The sequence below is a fragment of the Odocoileus virginianus genome, chromosome 18 (genome assembly GCF_023699985.2).
Source record: "Odocoileus virginianus isolate 20LAN1187 ecotype Illinois chromosome 18, Ovbor_1.2, whole genome shotgun sequence".
Taxonomy (NCBI): domain Eukaryota; kingdom Metazoa; phylum Chordata; class Mammalia; order Artiodactyla; family Cervidae; genus Odocoileus; species Odocoileus virginianus.
The window spans coordinates 2,255,848-2,280,734 of record NC_069691.1 but is presented as its reverse complement, the minus strand read 5'-3'; the positions used below and the strand labels follow the sequence as shown (position 1 = coordinate 2,280,734).

General features: G+C 48.3%; 1 protein-coding gene across 7 annotated transcripts in view; it reads right to left on the bottom strand.

The window, feature by feature from the left end:
• PAX5 (paired box 5) overlaps positions 1–24,887 on the bottom strand; it is a 183,229-nt gene that overhangs the window by 55,327 nt on the left and 103,015 nt on the right. For all 7 annotated transcript variants that reach the window (XM_070480253.1, XM_070480249.1, XM_070480254.1 and 4 more), the window contains one exon: positions 19,552–19,681. In XM_070480253.1, coding sequence (XP_070336354.1) covers positions 19,552–19,681 — 130 coding nt within the window. The remainder of the gene's footprint in view (positions 1–19,551; positions 19,682–24,887) is intronic.

The window sequence follows — 24,887 nt, the reverse complement described above, 5'->3', positions numbered from 1 at the left end:
GGATTAAACTTGCCCTGCAAGCATGCATGTGCGTGTGTGTGTGTGTGTGTGGATGTGATTTTTGTCACATCTTCGTATTTACTGAGCCTTTGTATTTATTGTATTTGTATTTATTGAGCCAGACAGGACCAGGTAGGGGAACACACATAAGAATCAGACTTCCCAGAATTTGCCACTGGCTTCTCTCTGCGCTACGAACAAATGATTGCACCTCCATGAGCCTCACTTTCCAAATCTGCAGAATGGGGATGTTACCCTTTGCCCTGTCCACCAGGATTCCTAGGCTTTGAGAATGGAGGAAGGAGGGATGGAGGAAATGAGAATGAGAAGGAGGAAAAGTCTAGCTTTCTGGTGAAAAAATGGAAACATTCAAACACGCAACCCAGCGTGGCACCGGCTTGAGCTTTAAAGCCCCGTGGGTCGGTGCACACCACCCCTGCCAGCCCAGCACTCTTCATGTAGTCTCAGCAGGCTCCCTAATTCCCGCCACTCAGGTTCCTTGTCTACAAAACGGATATAACACCCATTTCACAGAGCTGTTTGAGGTCTCACCCAGGTCACTGGGGAGCCTGGACTCAGGACCAGCACGTGGTCAAAGGCCTCCTCCCTCCCTCCCGCCCTGGCCCCAGGTCCCCAGGCTCCCCCTCCCATCAGAAGCTCCTTCTGCTCCAGCCATCCCCACCAAAATGAACCTCGCTGGGCAAGAGGACTCAGAGAATTAAAACACGCAATCAAACAGCTTCTTGATGGGAAATGCTTTAGAAATTTTCGGCTCCATTTACTCCTCAATCTAATTTTGTCCTCGGATGCACATTATGCGCAAGATGGGATCTCATGTGGTTTGCCTGCGCTCCGCACACCAGCAGGAGGCAGCCCACGTCTCAGCGGCTGCACACGTCTTTCCACCGTCGTGAGTGGCATAATGAGGGCACCCCTGGGCAGGAAGGCCCGTCCTGGGCATCCTGGCACCCACAGCCCACCCTCTCCCACCAGTGCCCCTGCATGGGCATTGGGGGAGGCATCACCGAGTCACAGCCCCTCCACGTCCACAGCCAGCTCAGGCCCCAGTGTGGACGCCAGTCACCACCCACCCCTCAACCGCCTCCCTGCCTGGCTCCACCTCCTCCAGCATCCCAGCCCCTCCGCAGACAGACCCTGCACCCCCGTGCCCACCACCTCGGGATCAAGTCCAGACTCCTCGCTGCCCTCCATTCCTGCTAAAGTAGTGGCGCCCCCAGCCCCCACTCCAACTCCAGCCCCAAATAGCTTGCTTCCCCCCAGCGTGCCTCCAAACCTCAGCACATGTCGCTGCTCTGCCTTGCCAGCTCTGGGCAGACTCCACCAACGTCGCCTCCTGTGGAAAACCTCCTCAGATCCTTGCCCTGCCCACCCGTTAATCCTCGAAGAACCCCTGTGCCTGCTCCACGTTATAGTGCTTGTCAGGCTGCCCAGGATGGCTGTCTGCAGAAGACACAAGACTGAAGCCTTCCAGGGCAGGAACACTGTCCCATTCATTCACGTCTTCCTACAAAGGGGGCACAGTGCTTAGAGGGGGCCGAAGAAAAGCTCATTGGTCCATTCACTCATTCATTTATCCAGAAAACCTCTCTGGGGAATTCCCCGGTAGCACAGTGGATAAGAATTCACCTGCTACTGGAGAGGATATGGGTTTGATCCCTGGTCCCGGAAGAAACCACATGCTACAGAGCAATGAAGCCCGAGCGCCTCGAGCTTGTACTCTGCAACAAGACGTGGCGCCGCGCAAGGCAATGAAGGCTCAAAGCAGCCAAAAATACATAAATAATAAACTGTTTTTTAAAAGAACACCTTTCCAAGTCTTTCTTCTAGGCCCAGCCCTGTGGGTCAGGTTCTGGGGATTTTGTGCCCTTGGTGACAATTTTCCATCGTCCTCACTGGAGAAAAGCATCAGCAAAACTCGGAGTTACCCAAGTTCTAAGCAAGAGGAGTGCCTCCTGCCACCTCCCAGGACTCCTCAGGGCTGGGACCCGACCTCTGGGTCCTCACTTCTTCCCTCGCCACTACTCTCCAGTCCAGTTACTCAGCAAAAGTCATCACATCCTGAAGAAACAGCCCAACCCCACCCCCAGGCTCCAGGCCCCACTGCTGCCCCTCACTAGGGCGTTTCTGGACTCCATAGAGCCATTTCCCCCTCTCTTCAGGGGGTTTCTGGCCTATGTGCAGATGTCCCTCGGTCTGAATTTAATGATGCCTCAAATCCTATGGAAGGGGCTGACTGCAGTCAGTAAATGACCCAGAGAACGAGACCCTCCTAACTCCAAAGCCAGGGTCCTTTCAGTCCTGCTAGCTTGGATCTCTTCTCTCACTCCCTAATTCTTCAAACATCTTTGTCCACCTGAAACCACGAACACCCTTCTTCTGTTTTGACAGTTTTCCACCTTAAGAGTTTAGCGTCCTCATGGCAGAAGTTAGAAGCTTGATCTCCCAGCCTCCCTCGCAGCTCAAGCGCAGATGCCATCTTGGCTCCATCAAGCAGACACGCATGTGAGTTGTTAATTCAGAGGCAAGTGACACAAAGAAACAGGTGCCTGTGGAGATAAAGGTCCTGTGGTGATGTCTGGTGTCCAGGGACAGCAGCATGAGCTGAGGGTTTTGTGTCCACAGGCCAGGAGGTGGCGTTTCCACAGAACCAGTTACGTGGTATTTCAAGTGTGGTTCAGATGCTCAGGTGTGGTTCAGATGTGATTCCCAGCTGTGAAGCCTCCAAGCCTGGTCCCGTGGGCCTCCTGAGGATCCTAACGTCTTTTCTACTTAAGCAGCCAGGGAGAATTCTGCTGTTCCCGCCTCAGAGCCTTGGTTGTTCCAGGTCCCACGATGAAGAGCATGCGTGGTTTGCTTTGTCTTCCACCAATCACCTTTTCCAAGATTTCTCCCTGACTTCTCCCCAGTCATCCTTGTTCACCAGTTCCTTCCTGGAGCTCCGCTGCTCTCAAGACTTTGTGTCTATGCATCTTCATCAGGTGGATCCATCTCCACTGTGCCCATGACTTCCCAAGTGGTATTCCCAGCCCTGATGCCTCCTCCATCACCTTCTGGATGTTCCCACTTGAGCATTCCCGGGGGACCACAAGATAGCTAAACCAGCTCTTCTTCCTGTCGTCTCCCTCTGACTCCATCGCCCCAGATTCCTAACGGTGAGGCCCAGCTCCTTCATCCGGGGAGTTGCCCTCTGCATCTGCCTGGTGTGCACAACCTTGGCCAACTTGCTCCACCTTGCTAAGCCTCAGTTTCCTCTTCCGAAAAACGGGGTTCACGTCTGTCACAACCCCACCCCCAAAGGATGGAAGGAAGACTGGAAAATAACAGCTGCAAAATCAGTCAGTGAATTGTAAAATGTGGTCCATAAGCAAAAAGATATTAGCATACTGTTAGGATTTGGTTTCACTGAACAATTTCTTGCTCACCTTAGAGTGATGCTGCCATTTCCCCTTCCTTTAGAGTGGGGAGGCCTCCCACTTTCTTCCCTGGACCAGATTACCCTTGGGATTTTTAAACTCACCATCCAGCTGTTCCCATCCCCCCACCCTCAAAACACAATTGTGACAGTCACGCAAAGAAAGGCTAGAGGGGGAAAAAAATCCATAAAGGCTCGGCCAAGCAGCAGCCGGTGGAATTCTCCAGCTCCTGACCACCAGTTAGTGACGTCAGGATTTATAACTGTATTAAATGGTGTGACAGGGAGCCTTGATATATCAGTTCCCCCTTCTTCCCAAATCACAGACAATAAAAGCTTTGGCAGTGAAAGTCATTCATCATCATAAAGACCTGAGACATCCCAGTCATCAATTTCACTCACATCCTTAATACACTGGAGGGAACGCAGGAGTCGAGCACCCCCAAAAGGGGGAGGAAAAAACACGAAGGAAGATTGAACAGGAATAATTACAAAGGTCAAAGAAGGGATTCCTCTGGGGGCGGGGGGCAGGGGCAGGGCTGGGCCCTGCTGGAGGTGTGCTCAGCCCACAGAGGAGATGGGCAGCCGCCGGGCGAGCTCCAGGCAGCCCAGAGGCCCAGCCCTTAGACCAGACCCTGGAATCCTGCAGTGAGAGACAGCTGACTCAGGCTGCAGGACCAGAGGAGGAAGGACAAGGAGCCGGAGTTTGAGCTCCGCGGCTCCAGGCTGAGATCTATGTGAGTATTTGACTCCATTACCCTCATTACACCAGCGAGGTTTAGAGACAATAAAACCACAGTTATCTTTTGTAATCTACACCCATATGGGTACAGATGGCTATTCATGGTAGCTGGGGTCTTGTTTTGGGCAACACCTTTGGAATAACTATCCAGGACTGAGATTACTGGTTGTGAAAGATGCTGTAACACTTGTGGGCCAGATGGGAAAGAGATACTGCTCAGAGGCCCTCAGGGCACCCTCTGCCACTCGGCCCCTCCCCCGGACCCTCCAAACACCTCAAATCCAGCATAAGTTTCCGGAGAAGAAGGACTGAGATAATACCTGCTGCTGTCTGCCCATCCATTCAACAGCCCTTCCCTGAGCACCTACTATGTGCTGAGGCTGCTGAGGTCTGTCTGGGTGCCAGTTGTTGGAGGTGAGTCAGCCCAATGCCTTCATCCAGACAGCATCCAGGATGGAGACCAGCCATGTCAGTCACAGCCCCAGGGCTTGGCCCTGATCGATGCATCAGCCCTGCGGCCTGTTTCCTAAACTGGGTCCCGAATTGGACCTCCTTTGGCCAGATGGCCGGCCTGCCCCGGACACAGCAGCTTGGTGAGGGGCAGTGTGGCACAGTGGTCAGGTGTGTGACCTCTGGAATCTGACAGTTTGTGTTGGAAATCTGGCTCTACTACTTAGGAGAGATGTGACCTTGAGTAAACTCATGGGCTTTTCTAGGGCTCAGTCTTTGCATCAGTAAAATAGGGATAATAAAACTTTCTCATGGAGTTGTTTTATAGACACGTTAAGGTATGTAAAGTGCTTATAATAATGCCCATTGCCTAGTGAGTGGGAAGCAAGTACTAGTGGTCATTCCTGCTAGTGACTCTTGACTTAGTGGAGCTTATCCAGGATTGAGATCAGCTCTGGGGAAGGAGCTCTTACCTTAGCCTGCACTCCAGATGCCAACCGTTCAAACAGGGCTACAAACCACCCTATCCTTGAGGTGGGCACGTGACAAAAGGAGCCAATGGGTCTGGAAAGGCAAACGCTTCTCTGGATGGGCAAGTTCAGATGGGCAGCAGGTGCCCCTAAGGATTCGTGCCAAAACCAGCCTTACCAAACATTTATAGAAGACGTAAGGGTAGGAGTAAAGTTCCATAGCCTCTCAGGTAATGAAAATAAAAGTTAATAGAGAGAAATTAGAGAGATACTTTTTCTGGGCTGTGAAGGCTGGCAGATTAAAAAGGGCTGCAAACCAGGTGAAGTTAATGCATTTGGAAGGAAATAATAATTGTAATAATATCTTGCATTCAAATGCCCCTTTTGCTCCTCAGAGATGTGTATGTGTGTGAATTATGTCAATAACCTTGATAGTAACATAGATGGATAGGGTTCGGGGTGATCATGGGAGAGCTCAGTTGCTTCAGTCCTGTCCGACTCTTTGCAACTCCACAGTGTAACACACCAGGCTCCTCTGTCCATGGGATTTTCCCGGGAAGAATACTGGAGTGGGTTGCCATGCCCTCCTTCGGGGTATCTTCCCAACCCAGGGTTCGAACCAGAGTCTCCTGCATCTCCTGCATTGCAGGCAGATTCTTTACCGCTGAGCCACCGGGGAAGCCCTTGGGGTGATTAGTAACAACTAATCATATTAGACAGCTCATTTGTTCATCCATCCGTCTATCCATCCATCCACTCATTCATTCAATAAACACTTTCCGAGTACCTATACTGTTCCATGCTCCATGCTAGACAGAAGATAATCCAGACCCTCACAGTGTAAGGATAAAGTTAGGCTGGATACACAGAATCATAAGTCAAAGCACAATGGGATAACAGGTGTAATGATCCAGGGCCCACAGAGGAGATTATCACTCTGCCTGTGGGGCAACTGGGGAAGGCTTTCTGAAGGAGGCGGTGCTTGAGGATGGCTCCGTGGAGACATTCCCTGAAGTCACATAGACAGAGATTGGTAGGCCTGCTGGTTCCTCAGTCCCTCAACCGGCGTCATGAGAGCTATTCATTGGCAAAGCTCTGCACCAGCTCACACTCACCCCTCTGCTGGGACACAGGGCCTGAGCACCCAGCACAGTCAGGTTAAAAGAAGAAGCTCACATGTGCTTCACTGAGTCCTGCAAGGAGAGGAGAAGCCAGGACGATAATTCCCATTGGGCAGATGTGAAAACTGAGGCTCAGAGAGAGAAAGCGTGTCCCAAAGTCACCAAGGAGTTATTTATGGAAGAGCTGGTATGAAGATTTGTGATCCAGATCCAAGGCAGCCCATTGTTCTTCCTTTCACAGCAGACTACTGCCACCTCTGGGCAAATGACAGAAGCATCCTAAGCAGAGGAACCAGCAGAAGCAAAGGCTTAGAGTCAGGACTGGGAAGTTGAGTAGGAAAGTGATAAAAAAGAAAGGTCTGGATGAAGGGTTCCATCGGGCATGGATGAGGCAGATAGATGGCAGAGGACCAGTCAGAGAAATGAGGCTAGGAGAGGTGATACATTCTGTTCTGGAGGGCCGAGTCTGGAACAGAGGGAGGAGCCAAGGGAGGTGGCTTCTGGAAATGTCTCGTGTGGGGAGAACTTGGGTCCTCCGTGTCTCCATCCTCTCCATAAGGGAGTTGTGCTAATGATCTCTAAGGACTCACCAGCATCAATATTGCAGTCTCTTGACCCTAGGGCCCTGGGGAGGGCATGACTGTCATAACACTGGGGCAGATGGAGGAGATAAGTGAGGACCAGCCAGCGCTCACAGACGTGGTTAAGAGAGGTCAGGCAGAAACATCAACAGAGGGGCTGATCCCCCTCCCAGGTGATGATTCTCCCAGGATTCAAGGGGGTGCGGAGTCCCCAAGGAGGCCTTGGTAGTGGGCGCTGGGGTGCTGGGGTGGACAGAATCATGGCCCCCCAGTGCCTGTGCTCTGTCACCTTCCAGAGAGAATGGGGCTTTGCAGGTGTGTGACTGAATCAAGGGTTTTCAGATGTGGAGATGATCCTGGATTATTCAAATGCGCCTCAATAGAATCACCAAGTCCCCACACAGGAAGGCAGGGTGGTCAGAGTCACAGAGAGATGTGACAACAGAAACAGAGGTAAAGAAGACAAGATGATACCCTGCTTGCTTTGAAGACAGAGGAATGGGCCATGAGCCAGACAACATGGGTGGCCTGGAGAAGCTGGAAAAGACAGGGAAACGGATTCTCCCCCAGAGCCTCCAGAGGGAATGGAGCCCTGCTGACACCTTGATTTTAAGACTTCTGACCCCTAGAGTGTTAAGGTAATAAATTCACGTTGTTTTAAGCTATGATGTTCGTGTTAATTTGTTACAGGAGCATTTGGAAGCTAAAACAGGAGGTCAGTGGAACATCAGCAGAGGCAGCCATCAGGACTGCTCCATGCTGGACACATCCCACCTCTGGCGAGCTCATCTCCTGTCTGTGGAGGACACCTAAACCAAGCTCTCTGAACTGAGCTGCTTTCATGACCTCCAGGTGTTTAAAAAACAACACTTATTTAGCAGTTATGTTCCGGGCAGAGTTTCAAGTGCTTCTGAAATATTAACTCATTTAATTCATGTAACAAGTTCCTATTCCCATTTTACAGGTGAGCAAACTGAGGCATGCTCAGTTGCAACTGAGGTCACCAGCTCATAAGTGGGAGAAGAGCTGATAACTGAACATAGGTAGTCTAGCTCCAGAGTCTGTGCAAGAGATTCTGAGTTTGATCAGCTTCCACAGACCCCCAGGGCCACCAGTCTAACTGCGCCACGGGGGAATGCGAGAGAGCTCTGGTTGGATATCTCTGATGAGAAGGAGCTTATTACCAAGCAGAGGCAGCACAGTGCAGGGGTTAGAGAAAGCCGCTCTGCTACTTACTGCAGTGTGAACTCAGGCAATTGCTTTTAACTGTTAGCAGGGACAAAAATAGTACCTAGTTTCATAGATGAAACGAACCAAAGCACATAACAAATGCTCAATAAACATTAGCTATCACTGTGATTATCTCCGGAGGGAGTCTATTCCAGTTTCAGAAAGCTTTGTTAAAAAATTCTTCTTTGCACTCGAGTAAAGCTTGCCTCCCCATGGCTTCCCCTGATGAGCTTCGAGCAGCCGCACCTCCTCCCCACACAGCCCTGGGCACGTGGGAGGCAGCACCAGGCCCCCAGTCTGCTGTCTTTTTAAGCTGATAGCCCTGGGCCATCCGTGGATACCTAGGTTCCCCGCCCGCTTCCCCTCCTGTAACCCATCTTTCTCTGTCTGCAGCCCAGGTATCAAACACTGAGAGGGATCCAGCCCTGAGCCCTGAGCGAGGAATTCTCCAGCCCATACTGCTAAAGACAGTTCATGATGGTCCATCTAGAACATGAGAAAGGATGGAAGTTCTGGACCCACTGAACATGTTAGGTGTCCATAAAACAGGAAATTAAAATTTTTTTAAACTGACCAACAGTATGAAGAGTAAACAGCCATTTGGAGGAAATGATCTATATCTGTATAACCCGATATGGTTTTTTAATGCAAAGAAAAAGTTCTGGAAGGACATCTACCAAACCATCAACTCTGCTGACAGCAGAACAATCTAAGAACTTGGTGATACAGTAACATGTTGCTACATAGATTTATTTATTTTACAATGAGCAAGTACTCCTTCCTGTTTTAAAAGGGATTAGGAAAACTGAGGGTGTTGCAAGAGATTAGACCAAGCTTCAGAGCAAAGAAACCAAGAGTTCGTGGTTCCTCCAGAGCAGCTTCTACATGGACTCCTCCACAAAATATTCCCAAACTCCACAGTCAAAGGAAGCAATAGTTCCCTCCTCCACACCTTCAGACGTGCTGGTTCCTCCCTGGTATTTCTCTTTCCTGTTTGTTTTGCTTTGTTTTGGCTTGTACATGTACCCACATTTACGTCCCTCATCAGGTTATGAGTATCCTGAGAGCAGAGACACTACAGCCGCAAGACCAAACCTCGCTAAGGAGCCTGAAGGAGCTGGGGTTTGACGGAGAGGTGAGTGAGGGAATGAGAGAATGAATGAATGATGAATGGTAACTTCTCCGCTAATTAGCAGGAGCTACAGTTTGGTGTTTTCTCCTGCAGATAATGGTCTGGCGGTGGAGATCTCTGACCAGGAGGACAAGCTAATGAAATCGCTATTTTAAGAAGATGGATCACAGCAGGGTCGGCTGAAACGCTGGAGGCCCAGAGACTTTCTTGAAGGCTATTTGGAAAGGTCGGCTTCCAAGCTGCCTGCAAGTGCAGAAATCTATGAGTGTATTACCAGGAAGGCCATCAGCTTTGTCTATTTTTATCCTACAAAATGCAAGGTCAGAAATAACTGGAGTACTTTACACTGAAATTATTTTTTTAATTGACACTGCTCTTTACACAAATATTAATTCATTTATTCAACAAATAGTTCTTGGGAACACTGCGCTAACCTGAAAGCAAATCATATTTTCCTTTGATGTGCATTTTAATTACAGAGATGCTTGAATTTCATTTGGACTTTATTAATAAAATGATCAGACCTTTCTGGCTTCTCTGAACCTCTGATGAGCCTTCCAAACACTGAGATTCCAAAATTCTAGGTTTCTCTAGAATCTGTAACAGTGAGTCTATTTAACAAACACTGTAATCTCCAGTTGGATTCATCTTCAATCTTTCTGGAGTGTAAATAGCCTTGTTTTTCTGGGGAAGTCCCACTTTGGGTGCCGAGTTTTCTCTCTGGATTGTCATTCCCTGAAGCAGGTTCACAACATTTAGTTTGGACAGAGTGTGACATCGCTGCACTGGGCTGACATGCTGAGCTGTCGCACATTCTGGAGAACCTTTCCCCCACTAATGGATGGCTTATGCACTGAGCTGTTATTTGGGGAAAGCCATTTCAGGCAGGCAGGATAGCGTGAGCAAAGGCCTGGAGTTAGCAGCAGGCAAGGCCAGCTGGACAGCCTGTGGTCAGCCCTTTCTGGCCTAACAAAGGGGTTTTCTGCTGAGCAGGAATAGGTGTCAGAGGAGACAGGAAAGAGGGGCTGGGGCAGGTCTAAAACTCACTGGAGCCAGCAGGCAAGGAGAGCGAGTGAAGTTGACCAGACAGAGACTGGGACGAACAGAGAAGCGTGGTTCAGGTAGGGGAAAGCCTCTTCTAAACTCTGCCCACCTGTGGCCACATGGGACTGTGGACTCTGGTGGACAGGCTTCCAGTTTTTCAAGAGAAAAAGGGAGTTAGACATTTTAGCCTTTATGCTAAATATCCTAGTTTAAAGCCACTTTTAAATTTAATTTTTTGATAAAGATAAATTAATATATGCGTGCTAAGTCACTTCAGTCATGTCCGACTCTTCGTGACCCTATGGACTGTAGCCTACCAGGCTCCTCTATCCAGGGTTCAAAAAATTAAAAACGTAGATGATATTCAGCAAAAGGTCCACTTCCTACACCCATTTTACAGACAATACCCAAACAGGGTTATTGAGTATCCTTCCAGAATTTCTGTATGCTGTGTACACACATACAAATATGAATTCCCATGGCCCCTCCCTTCTTTACACAAAAGGCAGCATTCCGCATGCGCCATTCATGCTTTTTTCATAATGTATCTCCAAGGCCTCTCAATCGGGACCTAAAGGGCTTCCTCCTTTCCTGCCTCCGCACAGGACTCCGTCCCCCTGAGCTCTTCTTTATTGAACAAGTCCCCTACTCGTGGACATTGGGGCTGTTCTCTGATTTGTAAAATGTGAGCTCTGATTTTTCTTTTTTTTTTAGTTTAAAAAACGCTATTTGGGCTGGACCACGAGAACACAGAATGCCGGTGTCTGGGTCTGAGTTCACAGAACAAACACCAGCCTGTACTTTGCCAGCCCCTTGGCTGTGGTTTGCCAATAGGGAAGGAAATGACTTCAATGGAGAACAGCCTCAGAGAAGTCCTGTTGAAGATTCTTTGCCTTTGAGGTAGTGAAATCCCTGTCACTGGAGGTGACCAAGTACTGATACAGAATCGATCCCAGGGCTAGGTGATGGGTCAGGGTACCCAACCTCCAAGTTTCCAGCGTTCCTGAGGCCTGACTATGAGTTGGGCCCAGCTGGCAGCAGAGAAAGAACTGAGATATGGCCCCACCCTCCCAGCACCTAATTCACTCAGTCATTTATTAAAAGGCATTTCCCAGGGCCTTTTATCTTCTATCCAGATAACTTTCCCACAAATCTTCTCAAGGCTTCTCCTGGCTGGGGTCTCAGATCAAATGCCACCTTATTAGAGGCTCGAGTTCATCTCCCGCCCCTCTTGTCTCTGCCCCCAACCCCCGTTTCCCTCTCCTCCTGTGTTATTTCTCCCTGTGCTATGAACTCAGACCCAGACATCAGCGCCGCTCTCACTGCCAGTATGAAATTACCTTGTAAACCTTTTCTCCGTGTTTGCTGTGAACTGTCTGGCTCTCACCAGCAGGTAAGCTCAGCGAGAGGAGGGACTATCCACCCAGGCCTCGATGGTACCACCAGCCAAGCCCCGAGAGACAGCCCGAAATACAGTAAGTATCAATATTATGCTGCCCTTCCGAGGCAGACAAGTTAGAGGAAAGCTTAATGGCTGAACACCCGGTTACGGAGTATCATGCTGTATTATAGCTTTTATTGTCACTTTTCCAGCCCCTTTTGGCAGCCTGGATACATGAGGTATTCTTTGTACTTCTGCTTTTATTTTTTATTATGATTTCACTTTGAGTGAAGAAATATTTAGTTGGGTCTGACTGAACCACATAAAGGCTCATCAAACACAGGTCAAAGGAGGCGTTCCCCACAGAGAGGCCATTCACAGTGACGTGGCACCTCACCGGACTTTCTGGTACAAGAGCCCAGGAACATACCAATAGCTGCCACTCATTAAGTGCTTACTTAGCCAAGCATCAGGCTAAGACTGCACAGACCATGCTCACGGGCTTCCTGCAGGGAGTACTATCTGGGCCCCATTTTACCGACAGGGACCTTGGACTTGGAGGCTAGTAACATGCCGCAGGTCACAGAGCTAGAATACAATGAAGCTGGACTTCAAGAGCAGGCAGTCTGGCTTTGCTGCTGACACTCCCAATTACATGCTAAAAGATACGCCTTCTGGAAATTTAAACTAGGATTTTTTTTGTTTGTTTTAGTCCATCGAACCACATATTGGCAGCAGGCTGTGGAAGCTGTGGCCTTGGATGAACCCCAGTTCCAGCTCTAACTCACTGGATGTGGCCTTGAGCAGGTCAGCTCTGCCCTCTGGACCTGGGTCTCTCCAGCCGTGAAGTGAGCAGTTGCCCTGCAGAACCCTCCCCCTGCACACCTGCGGTCAGGACGTCCGCTCTGAAGGGGACTAGAAAAAGCCAGCTGGGCCGCAGACCCTCCAGACCCCCTTTGCTGCCCACACACACTCGGAGGGTCCCTGAGTGGCCCGCAAATCTCCTCCACTCGCTCTCCTTATATCCTCACAATGGCCTTTGAGGCAGGTGCGCCAGGAACTGTCGTCCCTGTTTCACAGATAGGAAAACTGAGGCTCAAAGAGGACACTCTATTTGTTGAAGGATAGGACAGTTAGGTTTGATCCCTGGGTGGCGAAGACCCCTGGAGGAGGAAATGATAACCACTCCAGTATTCTTGCCTGGGTAATCCCATGGACAGAGGAGCCTGGTGGGCTACAGTCCATGGAACTGCAAAAGAATCGGAGACAATTCAGTGACTAAACAACAGGAGAGTCAGGTAGCAAAGCCCAGGCTTAAACCCAGGCTGACTCCTGGGTCTAAGCGCTCTTTCCTTCAGACCACAGGTTCTGTTTACACGAGAAAGGCAGAAGATGGACTTACAATCCTTGCTTTCAAGTATCAAGTTTGGGATACTGGGAGTCAAAACACTGAGCCTGAGAGATACCAGCAAACCAGAGCTGGTGGTTTGGGGACCTGGAGCATCTGTCTGTCTTTGTGGGCGCTCACCCACTGGCCCCTGTATGGTCTCTGCCACTTAGAGAGGATGCACCAAGGGGAGCCCCAGACCCTAGAACCTGGGTCATTCACTGGGCAGGTGTTTCCCAAAGTTGTTTAACCAGAAGACACCTCTCTCAGTCTCCTCCTGTCATTCCAACTGCAGATGCAAGAAGAGGGTGCTCAGGGGAAGATGCCAGCAGGACACAGGCCGGCCCCATTCCTTTGTTCTTCCAGGCAAAGTGTCAGGCGGGCACAGTGAGGAAAGACTGCTGGGTCCCTTGCTGGCGTCCACCTGCTATCCTCCCGGGCAGGTAGGGACAGTGGCTGTTCCGTCATCAAGCCTGTGACCCAAGGACACATCTGTAGGTAACTAGCCCCAATCAGGACCCAAGCTGTTGACAATGCAGGAATGGGCAGGTCATGTCACTGCTTTGCAAATGGTGGGCCGTTTCTGAACCGTGGCCCCGGCTGGTGGAGCAGGAGTTTAACTTAATATTTTATATGGCATATAAATGATGGAGAGACATGGACTCCTTCTCTAACGAGATCGTCCCTGGGTGACCTGGAGTGTGAGGACTTGGGTGGAGGAGAACAGAGTCCACCCACCTCCTAGATCCCAGACTGGCAGTCTAGCTGAGCACCCACCGCACTGGGCCTGGTGAGGAAGGGAGAAGGGGAGGGTGAGGCTGGAAGACTCAGCTCTTCTCCGAGGAGCTCAGAACTGTCAACACATCCACGAGGACAGGTGGAATTAAATTAACAGCGCATGTGACATGGAGGCCCACCCTAACAGCTTTCAGGGGCACTCCTTCCCGGTGTTCCAACAGCTCTCAGTGGGGTCGGCAGCTTCCCCCAGAGGGTGTTTTGGCAATTTGTGGGGGGTTTTATATGCTTGACAGGCATTATTGGTTTGGTGTGGAACAGTCCCACACAATGAAGAATCTGCCTTTCATCCTGCACTATCGTCCTGTCCTGCCCAACATACAGAGAGGTGAGAAATCTGCTTATAATTATTTAAATCTAGAGTGGAACTTCATTTACATATAAATGTGAACTTGCAGTTTCCATGGTCTTAATATACACTGAAGTTTCTCGGAATGCAACTACCGTGTAAATCGAGTAAAGTGCGTACTTTGTTTTACTTGGAACTTTGCCAAGAGCTCCTCACCTATTCGTAAATTCCTGCTCACAGTATGTCAGACACAGCAAGTCTGTGCTCAGGTTTGTTGCTGAGTTCACGGTGATTCCGTGCACCGGGCAAGCCCTGAGCTACTCCTTTATGTCTTGCAGTTTAGACATGCAAGAGTATTTACTTATCAAAGTACATAGCAATTAATTAAAAGCAATTTCAGTTGTTTCTCCTTTATCTAATTAGTTCAGTTCAGTCACTCAGTTGTGTCCAGCTCTTTTCAACCCCATGGACTGCAGCACGCCAGGCTTCCCTGTCTATCACCAACTGCTGGAGCTTGCTCAAACTCATGTCCATCAAGTTGGTGATGCCATCCAATCATGTCATCCTCTATTGTCTCCTCGTCCCCCTGCCTTCAATCTTTCCCAGCATCAGGGTCTTTTCCAGTGAGTCAGCTCTTCGTATCCAGTGGCCAAAGTACTGGAGCTTCACCTTCAGCATCAGTCCTTCCAATGAACACCCAGGACCGATCTCCTTTAGGATGGACTGGTTTGATCTCCTTGCAGTCCACAGGACTCTCAAGAGTCTTCTCCAACACCACAGTTCAAAAGCATCAATTCTTCAGTGCTCAGACTTCTTATGGTCCAACTCTCACATCCTATATCTAATAGTTGAGCATTATTTTTATTTTATTTGAAATTACTTGTGAAGATAGGCTGTATTTGTTATGAACTTAATTTCAGGAGAGTAAAGTGGCACACTCTGAATATTCGCTATCCTCAGGGGACACCGGGTGGGGCTGAGTAGAGAACCCCGGTTTCAGCGCAGCACTCCCGTGCCCCATGAAGGGGGGGGCCCCGAGCAGCGTCTCCTCCCGTCATCACACACACGCATCTGATCTGCGTACGCGTGTCCATGCCTCTGTGTGTGTCCTTTATATTTTTTTCACTAATGGGATCATACTAAACACATTATTCTGCAAAAATGTTTATTTAAACAATTAATGTGTTATATCTTGAACAATTAGTGTGTTATATCTCAAACACATTCATGTCAGCACAGATAGCTCTACTTAGTTCTTTTCAATGGTTGCAGGGTAGTTTATTGTGTGAAGGAACCATAATTTATTAAACCACCTCCTAGTGATAAACATTAGTTTTTTCCATTTGCTTTTCATGATAAATAACTCTGTCATTATTATATAGATTTAGGTATCACTGTGCATCTGTGTGAATATATCTGTGAAATAAAGTTCTTAAAGAGAATATACAAGTTCTGGGTTAGATGGTAGGTATGTCCATTTAAAATTTTGAAAGTTATTGACACATTTCTTTCCAAAAAACACTGCACTGATTTATATGCATATAACAGTGTATGAAAATATCTGTTTCAGAAACCTCTCCAGTTGGGCCTCAAGAAACATTCCAGTTTTTGATAAGCTGATAGGTTTTATTAGAGTCTAATGTTTATTTTAATTTGTAGCTTTAAAATTATGAATACAGTGCATATCTTCTTATATGCCATGGGGCATCTGCATTTTTCCTGTTCATTTGCTTTACCCATTTTTTTCTATTGATTTCTTTCTTTTATTTCTAAAAACTTCTTTATATATTAAGGAAATTAGCTTTTTGTCACCTGTGTTCCACTTAGAAATTTTTTATTCTTTGTCTTTTGAGTGTTTTTACATACATATGAAACATTTATATTTTAAGCAGTAATTTCTCTCATTTTTCTTTGTCTTTTGTATTTGGAACAAATTTTAAAAGGCCTTTCCCTTTTTATTTTATTAAATATTATTAAAATATTTCCCTTGTGGTTTTTTTTTTCCTAGCTTTATTATGGCCTCATTCTTTCAATTTAAAGTTTTGATCAACTTGAAATTTATTTTGATATAGAGAGTGAGGTATGGATACAATAGGCCAATTGTCCCAACACCATTAACTGAATGATTTATGTTTCCTCTACTGATTTGAAATGCTGTATTTATAAACACCCAAAGAGTTAGACATGGCTGAGCATATGGTGCAACGACAAATGATCTGAACTCTGTATGCTGTTCCATTTATCTATTTGCTTCATTTTCAGTTAGTAGTTTTAATTGTTGTAACTCTATCATAAAATTTTAAAATATGCTGTTTTATTCACTTTTTTATTTCAGAATTTTTCTAGCTACCCTTGAGTATTTATTTGTCTAGTAATTAGTGTCATTTTGGCAAGCCTTAAGTTCTGTTGGCATTTTGATTGAAAACGCTTTGAATTAATAGAATTAGGGGAACTGACATCTTATGGTGTTGAGTCTTCCTATCTAAGAACAAGCTGTAGTTCTCCATTTTTTAAAAAATATTTATTTATTTAGGCTGCACCAGGTCTTAGTTGCAGCGTGCAGGACCTTCTACCTTTGTGGTGGCAAGTGGAATCTAGTCCCCTGACCAGGGATTGAACCCAAGCTCCCTGTATTGGGAGCAAAGAGTCTTAGCCACTGGGCCACCAGGGAGATCCCTCCATTTGCTCTTTTATACCCTTTAGTGGGGTTTTAATGTGAAGCTTATTTCTCAGCATTCTCTCTCTCTCTTTTTTTCTTTTTTTTATTCTGGTGCTGTTGCTACTGCTTTCCCCTATTTTATTTTTCTAGCCAGCTACTGTTTACTTACAAGAAACTAACGGTTATATTTGTAATATTATACTATTGTGTATGTGTTATAGATTTGTAATTAGAATAATTTTAATAGTTCAACATTAGGTGTAATTCTGACTTAGGTATGAGATATTTATATTTGTATTCATTTTCTGCTCTATGATATGACTTTAAAATAGACAGATCAAAATACAAACAAATCTTTGGTCAAGGGTTCAACCTAAAGACTCAGCTCACATCCAGATTGGCCTTCTGCAGAGCCCGAACAGCTAAAGCAACCAGTTAGCTTTTAGCACCGACTTTCTGCATCAAGAGTTTTCAACTCAAATTCCTTTCCAGATTAGGCTTGTAAGATAATGAGAAAGCAGGTGGGTGGAGGTCCTGTCTTGAGGGGCTCCTGTCACTCATCCTCCGCTTTCTACAACCATGTAAGAATACCACCCAGTGTGGCCAGATCATCTGATTTTTCAAGAGAGCCAGAGATGCAGATTAAAAAAATTTTAATGTTGACTCAAATTTATAGAAAGTCCTACATGGGCCCAACTAACCAGATCTGTTTTTACATATGGTTCTAATCTGTGGGTTAGGTTAGCCCTTTGGGCAACTGACCACCAGCATGCCACATCAATAGATAAGAGTCTCAGAAACACAACCACAGTCTCAACGCTTACTGGATTACTTTCCATCTAAATAGGCTTGGGCAGATGGTAGAATATGTCTTTCTGTGATCTGCCTAAACCCATGAACCCCAAACCCAAACCCTCCATCTGCAGAGCAGGCCCCTCGGGGGTCTCACGTGATCCTCACAAGGGCCCCGAGAGACCAGGACGAAAGTCACAGCACGGAAGTGAGGGCGCCAGGACTGGCCCCAGGCTATCTGTGCGGCAGAGTGGCCGACCGTACCCGCAGGGTCTTCAATTTTACCTCTGTTGCTCACTGGCTGTGACTTCTGGCAAGCTACTTAATTGCCCCAGGCCTTTTAAGAAACGGATCTGATATAATAGCACCCACCTCCCGGGGCTCCTCCAAGGGTAAAACGGGTTCATCTTACAGTGTCTGGAGCTCCATAACTACTAGATAAAGTGACTTACTATTATTATTAACTAATCCAGGCTTCTCTCTACTTTACCACCCCTACCTATCCAATTATTTGTACTTCTTTGAAAAGAATAAGGACCCAGGAGACTGTGAAGGCCGGCTCTACCTCTCTGCCTTCCCCTGTATACTTCCTCTCCCTGAGACTTGGTTTCTGCATCTGTAAAATGGGGATGCTGTCAGAGATCTTGTCACAGACCCTCATGGCCCCAAGGAGGAGGATTCATGGGACACCTGTGATGTTTAGTAAAAGAATGAACCTCAGTTCATTCTGAATGAGGTTCTCCATAGATCCTTGCTCCGTTACTGACACCCCTATCCCTTGCAGACTCAATTGCCCTCCAGCCTCTGGCCCCATTTCAGGCAGAGAGGGGACCAAGTCACTCTTGCCTCTGAACTGATCCCCACGTGGTACCTGGATCTGCAAAAAGAGCCCTGGCTACTCTCACCTGAGCCCCACAAGCTCCAGTCTCAGAGCTGGGCCTGCCCTGCCTAGGAGCCTCCATGAGGCTGGGAGAGAGCCTGCCTCATCCAGCTCTTTCCCTAAAGTTCTAACCCAGATCCAGTCCTGATGCAAGCACAGCCCACTGACATTTCTAAGAACCCCTTGTCTCTGACTGCTTCCTGGGTCTCGTGTATCAGCCTGCGGGGACATCCCACTACCTTAGGCTCTCGTCCAAGTGCCCCCTGCCCCCCACCATCTGTTCAGTATCCAAGCCTGCCTCTTGCCCGTTCAGTCAGACATCTTCCCGGAGTTGGTGGCTGGGTCTGTCCGTCCGTATCAGCCCAGCGCTGCTGTAGTAGGGCGGGGTGTCTGCCTGTCCCACCCTTGTGGTCCAGCCCCTCTCACAGCGGTGAGCCTGATGTGACCAGCCACCTCACAAGGAGTAATAATCACGCCGTACTGGGTGCTTGTGTGTGCTGGACCAGAGTCTAAGCAGCTCATGTGTTTGCAGCATTTAATTCTCACAGCAACACCGTGGGGTGGGTGCTAGCACCATCTTACAGATGAAAAAACCATCTGTAAGGCCAGAATTTTTATTTAACTTCCTCAAGAATATGCATCTACCACAAGTTCAAACCCAGCAACATGCCTCCAGGGCCCACATGCTTCATTTTCACACTGACAGCTCAAGCCACTGGTCTTTGAGAAAGGTCTAAACCTCCTGTCCTTCTTGACTCCACCTGGAAACCTGAAACTCCTGGCAGCTATTTGGCAGGAATCCCACTCACCCTACGGGCTGAGGCCCACCAGGACTGCCTTTCTCCCAGACAGCTAAATCCCAGTCATCTGAACACTTCACCCCAGTCCCAGGGGCCCCGAAATCACCCAGCCCCTTGATGTGAGGCTTCCCTGCTCCATCCACGCCCAGCCCACTGCCCATTTGCTACCTGCTCTCCTCTGGCTCTATCAGAGCATCTACAGCCATGTCTCAGTCCCCCAAGCTGTTCCAGGACCTCCTAACCTCATTAAAAGAAACACGGCCCCTGTCAAGCCCAAAGCACCAAGAAGCCATTTTCATCATCACACGCGTTCTCTCCTTCCCCGCCACTCACCCCTTGCCCCACCACACCCCGGGTGCCCTCACCTGTCACAATGGGGTAGGACTGCGGCCCAGGCACACTGCTCCCGATGTCAGCGGGGGTGGGACTGGTCAGGTTGGCCTTCATGTCATCCAGCCCTCCTGCCAGCGAGGCCATGGTGGAATAATCGGCGGTCTGAAAGAGGAAACAAGACAGGTGTCTCAGCATGGAGGTTCCAAAGCACTCCAGCCACATACCACTGCCACGTTCTGGGTTCAGCCAGCGAGCCCGTACCAGCACCAAGGCTCCTGGGGGCTCACGGATCCCTGGCATTGCGAGGACACATTCAGCTCAACAGAACAGGACAGGTGTCCAGAATCAGGACATCTCCCCAAGTGAGGAGGTGGACAAGATTCAGTGCAGCCTCACGAGAATTCAAACCTTGCTTCTTTGTGGCCCGCAGGTTCCCCTCCCTCCCTCAGCCCCAGCCAGCCAGCGACAACCAACCTCCTCTATGCAAGGAGGGAGGCACCTATAACCAAAGCAAGGCCCAGAAACATGCATCTTATAGCCAAGAGGATGGAAAGGAAAGTCTCTCATTTCTGTGCTCTTAAACCGCAAGTGTAGAATCACAAAAACGAGGGTTAAAGGGAGTTTGGGTCATCACCTAGTTGAAACGCTCATTTCACAGAGGAGGAAACTGAGACCCAAGGGGACGAGGGCTGTGCCCAGGGTCAGCAGGGGATGGTTCACCATAAACTCTCACCCTAAAACCATCACATCAAAGCAAATGTTCCTAAATTCTGGAAGCGTGTGAACACCAGTATGCTGAAAACCGATCTACCAAATCCACACCAACCATGTACACTTGGCCCATGAGTCACGTTCTGTTCTTTAAGCCAGTGCATGAAACCAGAGCTTGGGATGCGTCATTTCCTTGGCACCACTGTCAGAATGGTCTCCGGAAAGGTTGTGAAGCTGCCAACATGGGTCTTCCCGCTCCAGGAAAAACCACAGTATAAGCAAGAGTGACAGGTCTCTTCTTCCCATTCCCCACTTGAATCCCAGGCCTATCTTCAGATAAAGAAATTATTCGCAGACACCCAAGCCAAAGAGTTTGGCTGTGCCAAGCTCTGGTGCAGGGAGTCTCCTCCATCACCCTGGCACTGCCAAAGCATGATGCCTTTCTGTCTGTCCAGGGTTATGTCCTTAGCGGACAAGGACAAGGAAACAAGCAGTCTTCTGAAAGGAGTTTGCAGGCTTCCTGGGCAGGATGATGAGGGCTGAGTCCCTGGGAGGGAAACCAGAGGAGTCACTGGGCAAGTGGCAGGCAGAGGGGACGAAGATTGGGCACATCCCAGAGCTTTTCTCTGCAAATGAATTAGAACGTGGTTCCAGGGTGGCTCGAATGCTGAGCACGGTGGGCGGCAGCCGTGCATCCAGGAGGCACGGCAGGCCCAGGCACCCTGAGATGGATTCTTGTCCGGAGCTCCTGAGACTTTGCACCTGTCTCTAGCAGAGGCTGATTCTGCAACGTGCAGAGAAGAGCAAAGGCCCAGAGTCAGCCCAGGGGCTCTACAGGAGAAGGACAAGATGGTGACAGGCCTCCCCGACATCAGGAATCACTATAAAGCTGCAGTAATTAAGACAGTATGAGACGGGCACAGGCATGGATAAATTGACCAGTGAAACAGAATCGAGTCCAGAAACTGATCTGTGCATGTATGGAACCTTGATATATGAGAGAGGGGATGTACAAATCAGCAGGGAAGGATGAGACTCTAATGAACAGTGCAGGGGAACCAGTTATCCATTCAGAAACAAGGAGGGAAAAAAGAAATTGGATCTTTACTTTACACCAGACACAAAAATCAATTCTGGGTGGATTAGAGACCTAAATGTGAAAGGCAAAGGCGTCTAACACGGTCCAGACTTGGGAACAAGTCTGCCCTTCATAGAGAAGAAAATGTGTGTCCCTGGAATGCTCACAGAGCTCCTGGTCACTGTGAGGACAGCAGTGATTCCTGGCCGACCTGCTGCCTTGCTTCAGTGCGTCTTCCTCCAGGAAGCCCTTTCTGACTACCACTCCCCAGGAAGCAGGAGTTCAGATCGGCACCCGGACAATACAAATCATAATATTCACAACCACGTCAAAGCTCACACCTGTCAATCACTGACTCTATGCCAGGAGCTTTTATCTGTGTTATCCCATTTAACCCGCACACTTACCCCCATGTAGTAGGGTCTACATTATTCCTATTGTACAGATGAGGAACTGAGACTTCTAACGAAGGAGGAACGTGTTTGCCTAAAGAGTCGGACACGACTGAGCGACTGAACTGAACTGAACTGAATGTCACACAGCTTCTAGGTGCCAGAGCCAGGATGCAAACCTGGGTCCATCTGACTCCAAAATCTTGACAATCACCCTAATGATTTTCATACTGTGTCCTAACCCTTCAACAGGTAGGAAATCACTGCGCTAGTACTAACCTTTAAAATGGAAAACAGAGTCGACTAGAACAGAAGAGTCTCTCACACAGAAAAAGTAAATCCTGTTTCATCATTCTTTGTTTCGATGTAAGTGGATATGTGTGTACTAGGTACAGATGACAATATATCTCTTGCTGTAGGTCTCACCCAGAAGTCTTCATTCCAGGCAGCAGAAAGCTATTGAGAAAAGGTCACTGTCTAGACTTTATCCAGCACAGAATGGGACTTGTTCATGCATTCAACTCCTCATTTGCTTAAAAAATTAGGATGTAAGGCTCATCGGAGGCCCGCCTTCAGTGCATTGCCACATGCAAAACCAGGAGGTCAAACTGTCTCTGTGAGGGTCTCTGGGGTTTCTGAGACCCTGGGATGGGGACAGGGCCTATCATTTCCCTACGTTCCTGTGTAGAGGTCTGAGCAGAGTGCATGCTTAGTGTTTATTGGGCTTTTTTTGTGTGCAAGATGGTATGTGAGGCCCAGACATGCTCCCTGACCTTCATCCACACATCTCGAGGGAAAAGACACGTGGTCCTGAAGCTCCATCCAACAGGGACAAGGGCACAGAGCCATTCGTTGACATGGCACAGGAAGTGGTAAGGAAATGTTTCTTGGGCAAGCTGTTATTTATCCTGGACCTGAGCAATCCCTGGCCCTGATCTCTGCTGAGCAGAGCTGAAAGAAAGCTCAGAGGTGATATGGGAGTGATCCAAAAACAAGGTACATGTCAATAGCTGCATGAGGAAGAGGTTCAGATGAAAAAGCAGACGAGCTGGGATTCGACTCTGAAGAGCCTGCACAGTGAGCCTTGGATGAACAAATGAATGAGCGACCCTTATCCTCAGGAGAGCCAGGCAGCATCTTGGCTAAAAGTAGCAACCCTGCGCCCTCCCCACCCCACTACCAGGTCTGCCCCCTTCCTAGACTCCGGGCTGGGCAGCTGCGTCCACAAGGGAAAGGCGCTATTTCCCAAGGAGCATAGCCACCCCAGGTTTAAGAAAATGATCGGAGGATCGCCAACCCTGCCTCTTAACATATTTAATATCCAGATGGAAGAGGCTTTTTTGTTATTGGATTCTGTTTTAGTCAGTAAATTCAGTATCAAAGGTTGTTCAGTCACTTCAGCAATTGGGTTTGAGTCATCTCTTCCAGACACAAAATCTTCAACTTGTGTAAGACATGCAGTGGGAGACCCAAAAGTCCAGTTGCTCAACCACCAATGGCTGCCAGAAGGTGCAATGAACTTCCCTAAAGAGCTGGGGCTGAGAAGACAGTGGATTCTTAAACCAGCTGCCACTGCCCTTTGCCACGTGTGCCTCCCACCACCTCCCGCTCACAGGACTGAGCCCCATCCCCTCCTTTGGTGGGATCCTAGAGCTCCTGCTCTGCTCCTGCACGAGCCAGGGGATGCTGTCATTTCATTCGCTTTGTAATTACTCCCCAGTTTCTCACCACTCTCTGTCCCACTCAGCTGCCTGGGATTGTTTGAGGCAACTGCCTTCTCCTCCATCTCCTGGGGTCCCTGGACCCTCGTTCCACTGGCTACTCCTCAGTCATTCCAGGAACTGTCCTCCCTCTGTCTGGAAGGTGCACCTCACTCAGCCACTGAAACTCACAAGACCCAGTTCAAGTGTCATCTCCTCAGTGCAGCCGTTCCTGGACCCCACCTTCCTACACAGAAATCGTGAGTGCCTTGTCTGTGTGTCCATAATTGGTGTCATTTTGCACAGACTCTATCATCATGCTTGCCACCATGTACAATGACTGTTTGTCTCTCTCCCTCCAGTTGCCTCGAGAGCACAGAGCAGGAAACAGCCTGAGAGCCCTCTAAGTGTTTGTTGAATGAATGAATGCATGAGCCAGGAGCATGATATTCACCACAAAATCCAAAAATTAACTGGAGAGGGTATGAACAAGAGCTCGAAATAATATGCTAACCTCCCACCTCTACCCTCATCAAGTCAGGGGACCAGAAAACAATGTCCTTGTCTATCCCGAGGCGTAATCCCTGAGGAAGTGACTTCATTGTTCTGGGACAGAATATCAGGCATTCAACGCTGATTAGAGGCAATAAAAGAAAACAGCCATACAAAGAACTTAATAAAAACAAAACAAAAATCCTCTAGAGACACTCCCATTAGAACATTCAAATTCCATGTCAATGTCTTCTACAATTCATTACCCACCCCCAAAAAAAATTACTACAGGGACATTGGAAACCCTACATATCCTTCTTTGCCTTGGTTGCCAGGAAGCTTAGTCAAATTCAGAGCTCAGTCACCACAAGTGTATCATCGCTGGCACCTCGTAGAATGATCTTAAGTCTTTCCTCTGCATAATCTCTGAACTTTTTCAGCCTTAGCTAACGTAGATATAGGTCATTGTTTATTTTGCAGGATACTTCAAGTCCCTTTTGAAAGTGGAGGCTGAGAGAGGTAGAAAGAATGACAGAAAAAGAAAGACGCGAGGGACGATCAGGAGAGAGAGACAAGAAAAGCGGGAACCCATGATCGGTGCCTCTTTTCCTGGTGACAGTGGTGTCTGTTTCCGTATCTCGTAGTTCTTTGGAAAGCCAAGGGCTGGACAGTGGGGCTGTGTTGGTGCACCTGTGCCCTTGGGAACACAGCCCCCCGCACCTCCCTCCACTGGCTGTCAAGCCACCAACATCTGCAGGCCACAGTTGTGTTCCACATTCCTACTTTTACGAGCTTTTGGAGTTCTTTTTGTGGATTTTGTGCTTCTGTTCCCTTCCCATTAGGGCTCCTTGGTGCTGTTCTTGACTATAACCCAGGAAAGAAACTAAACTGAGGTCAGCAAGTCACAGGTCCATATAGACAAAGTTATGGTTTTTCCAATAGTCATGTATGGATGTGAGAGTTGGACCATAAAGAAGGCTGAGTGCCAAAGAATT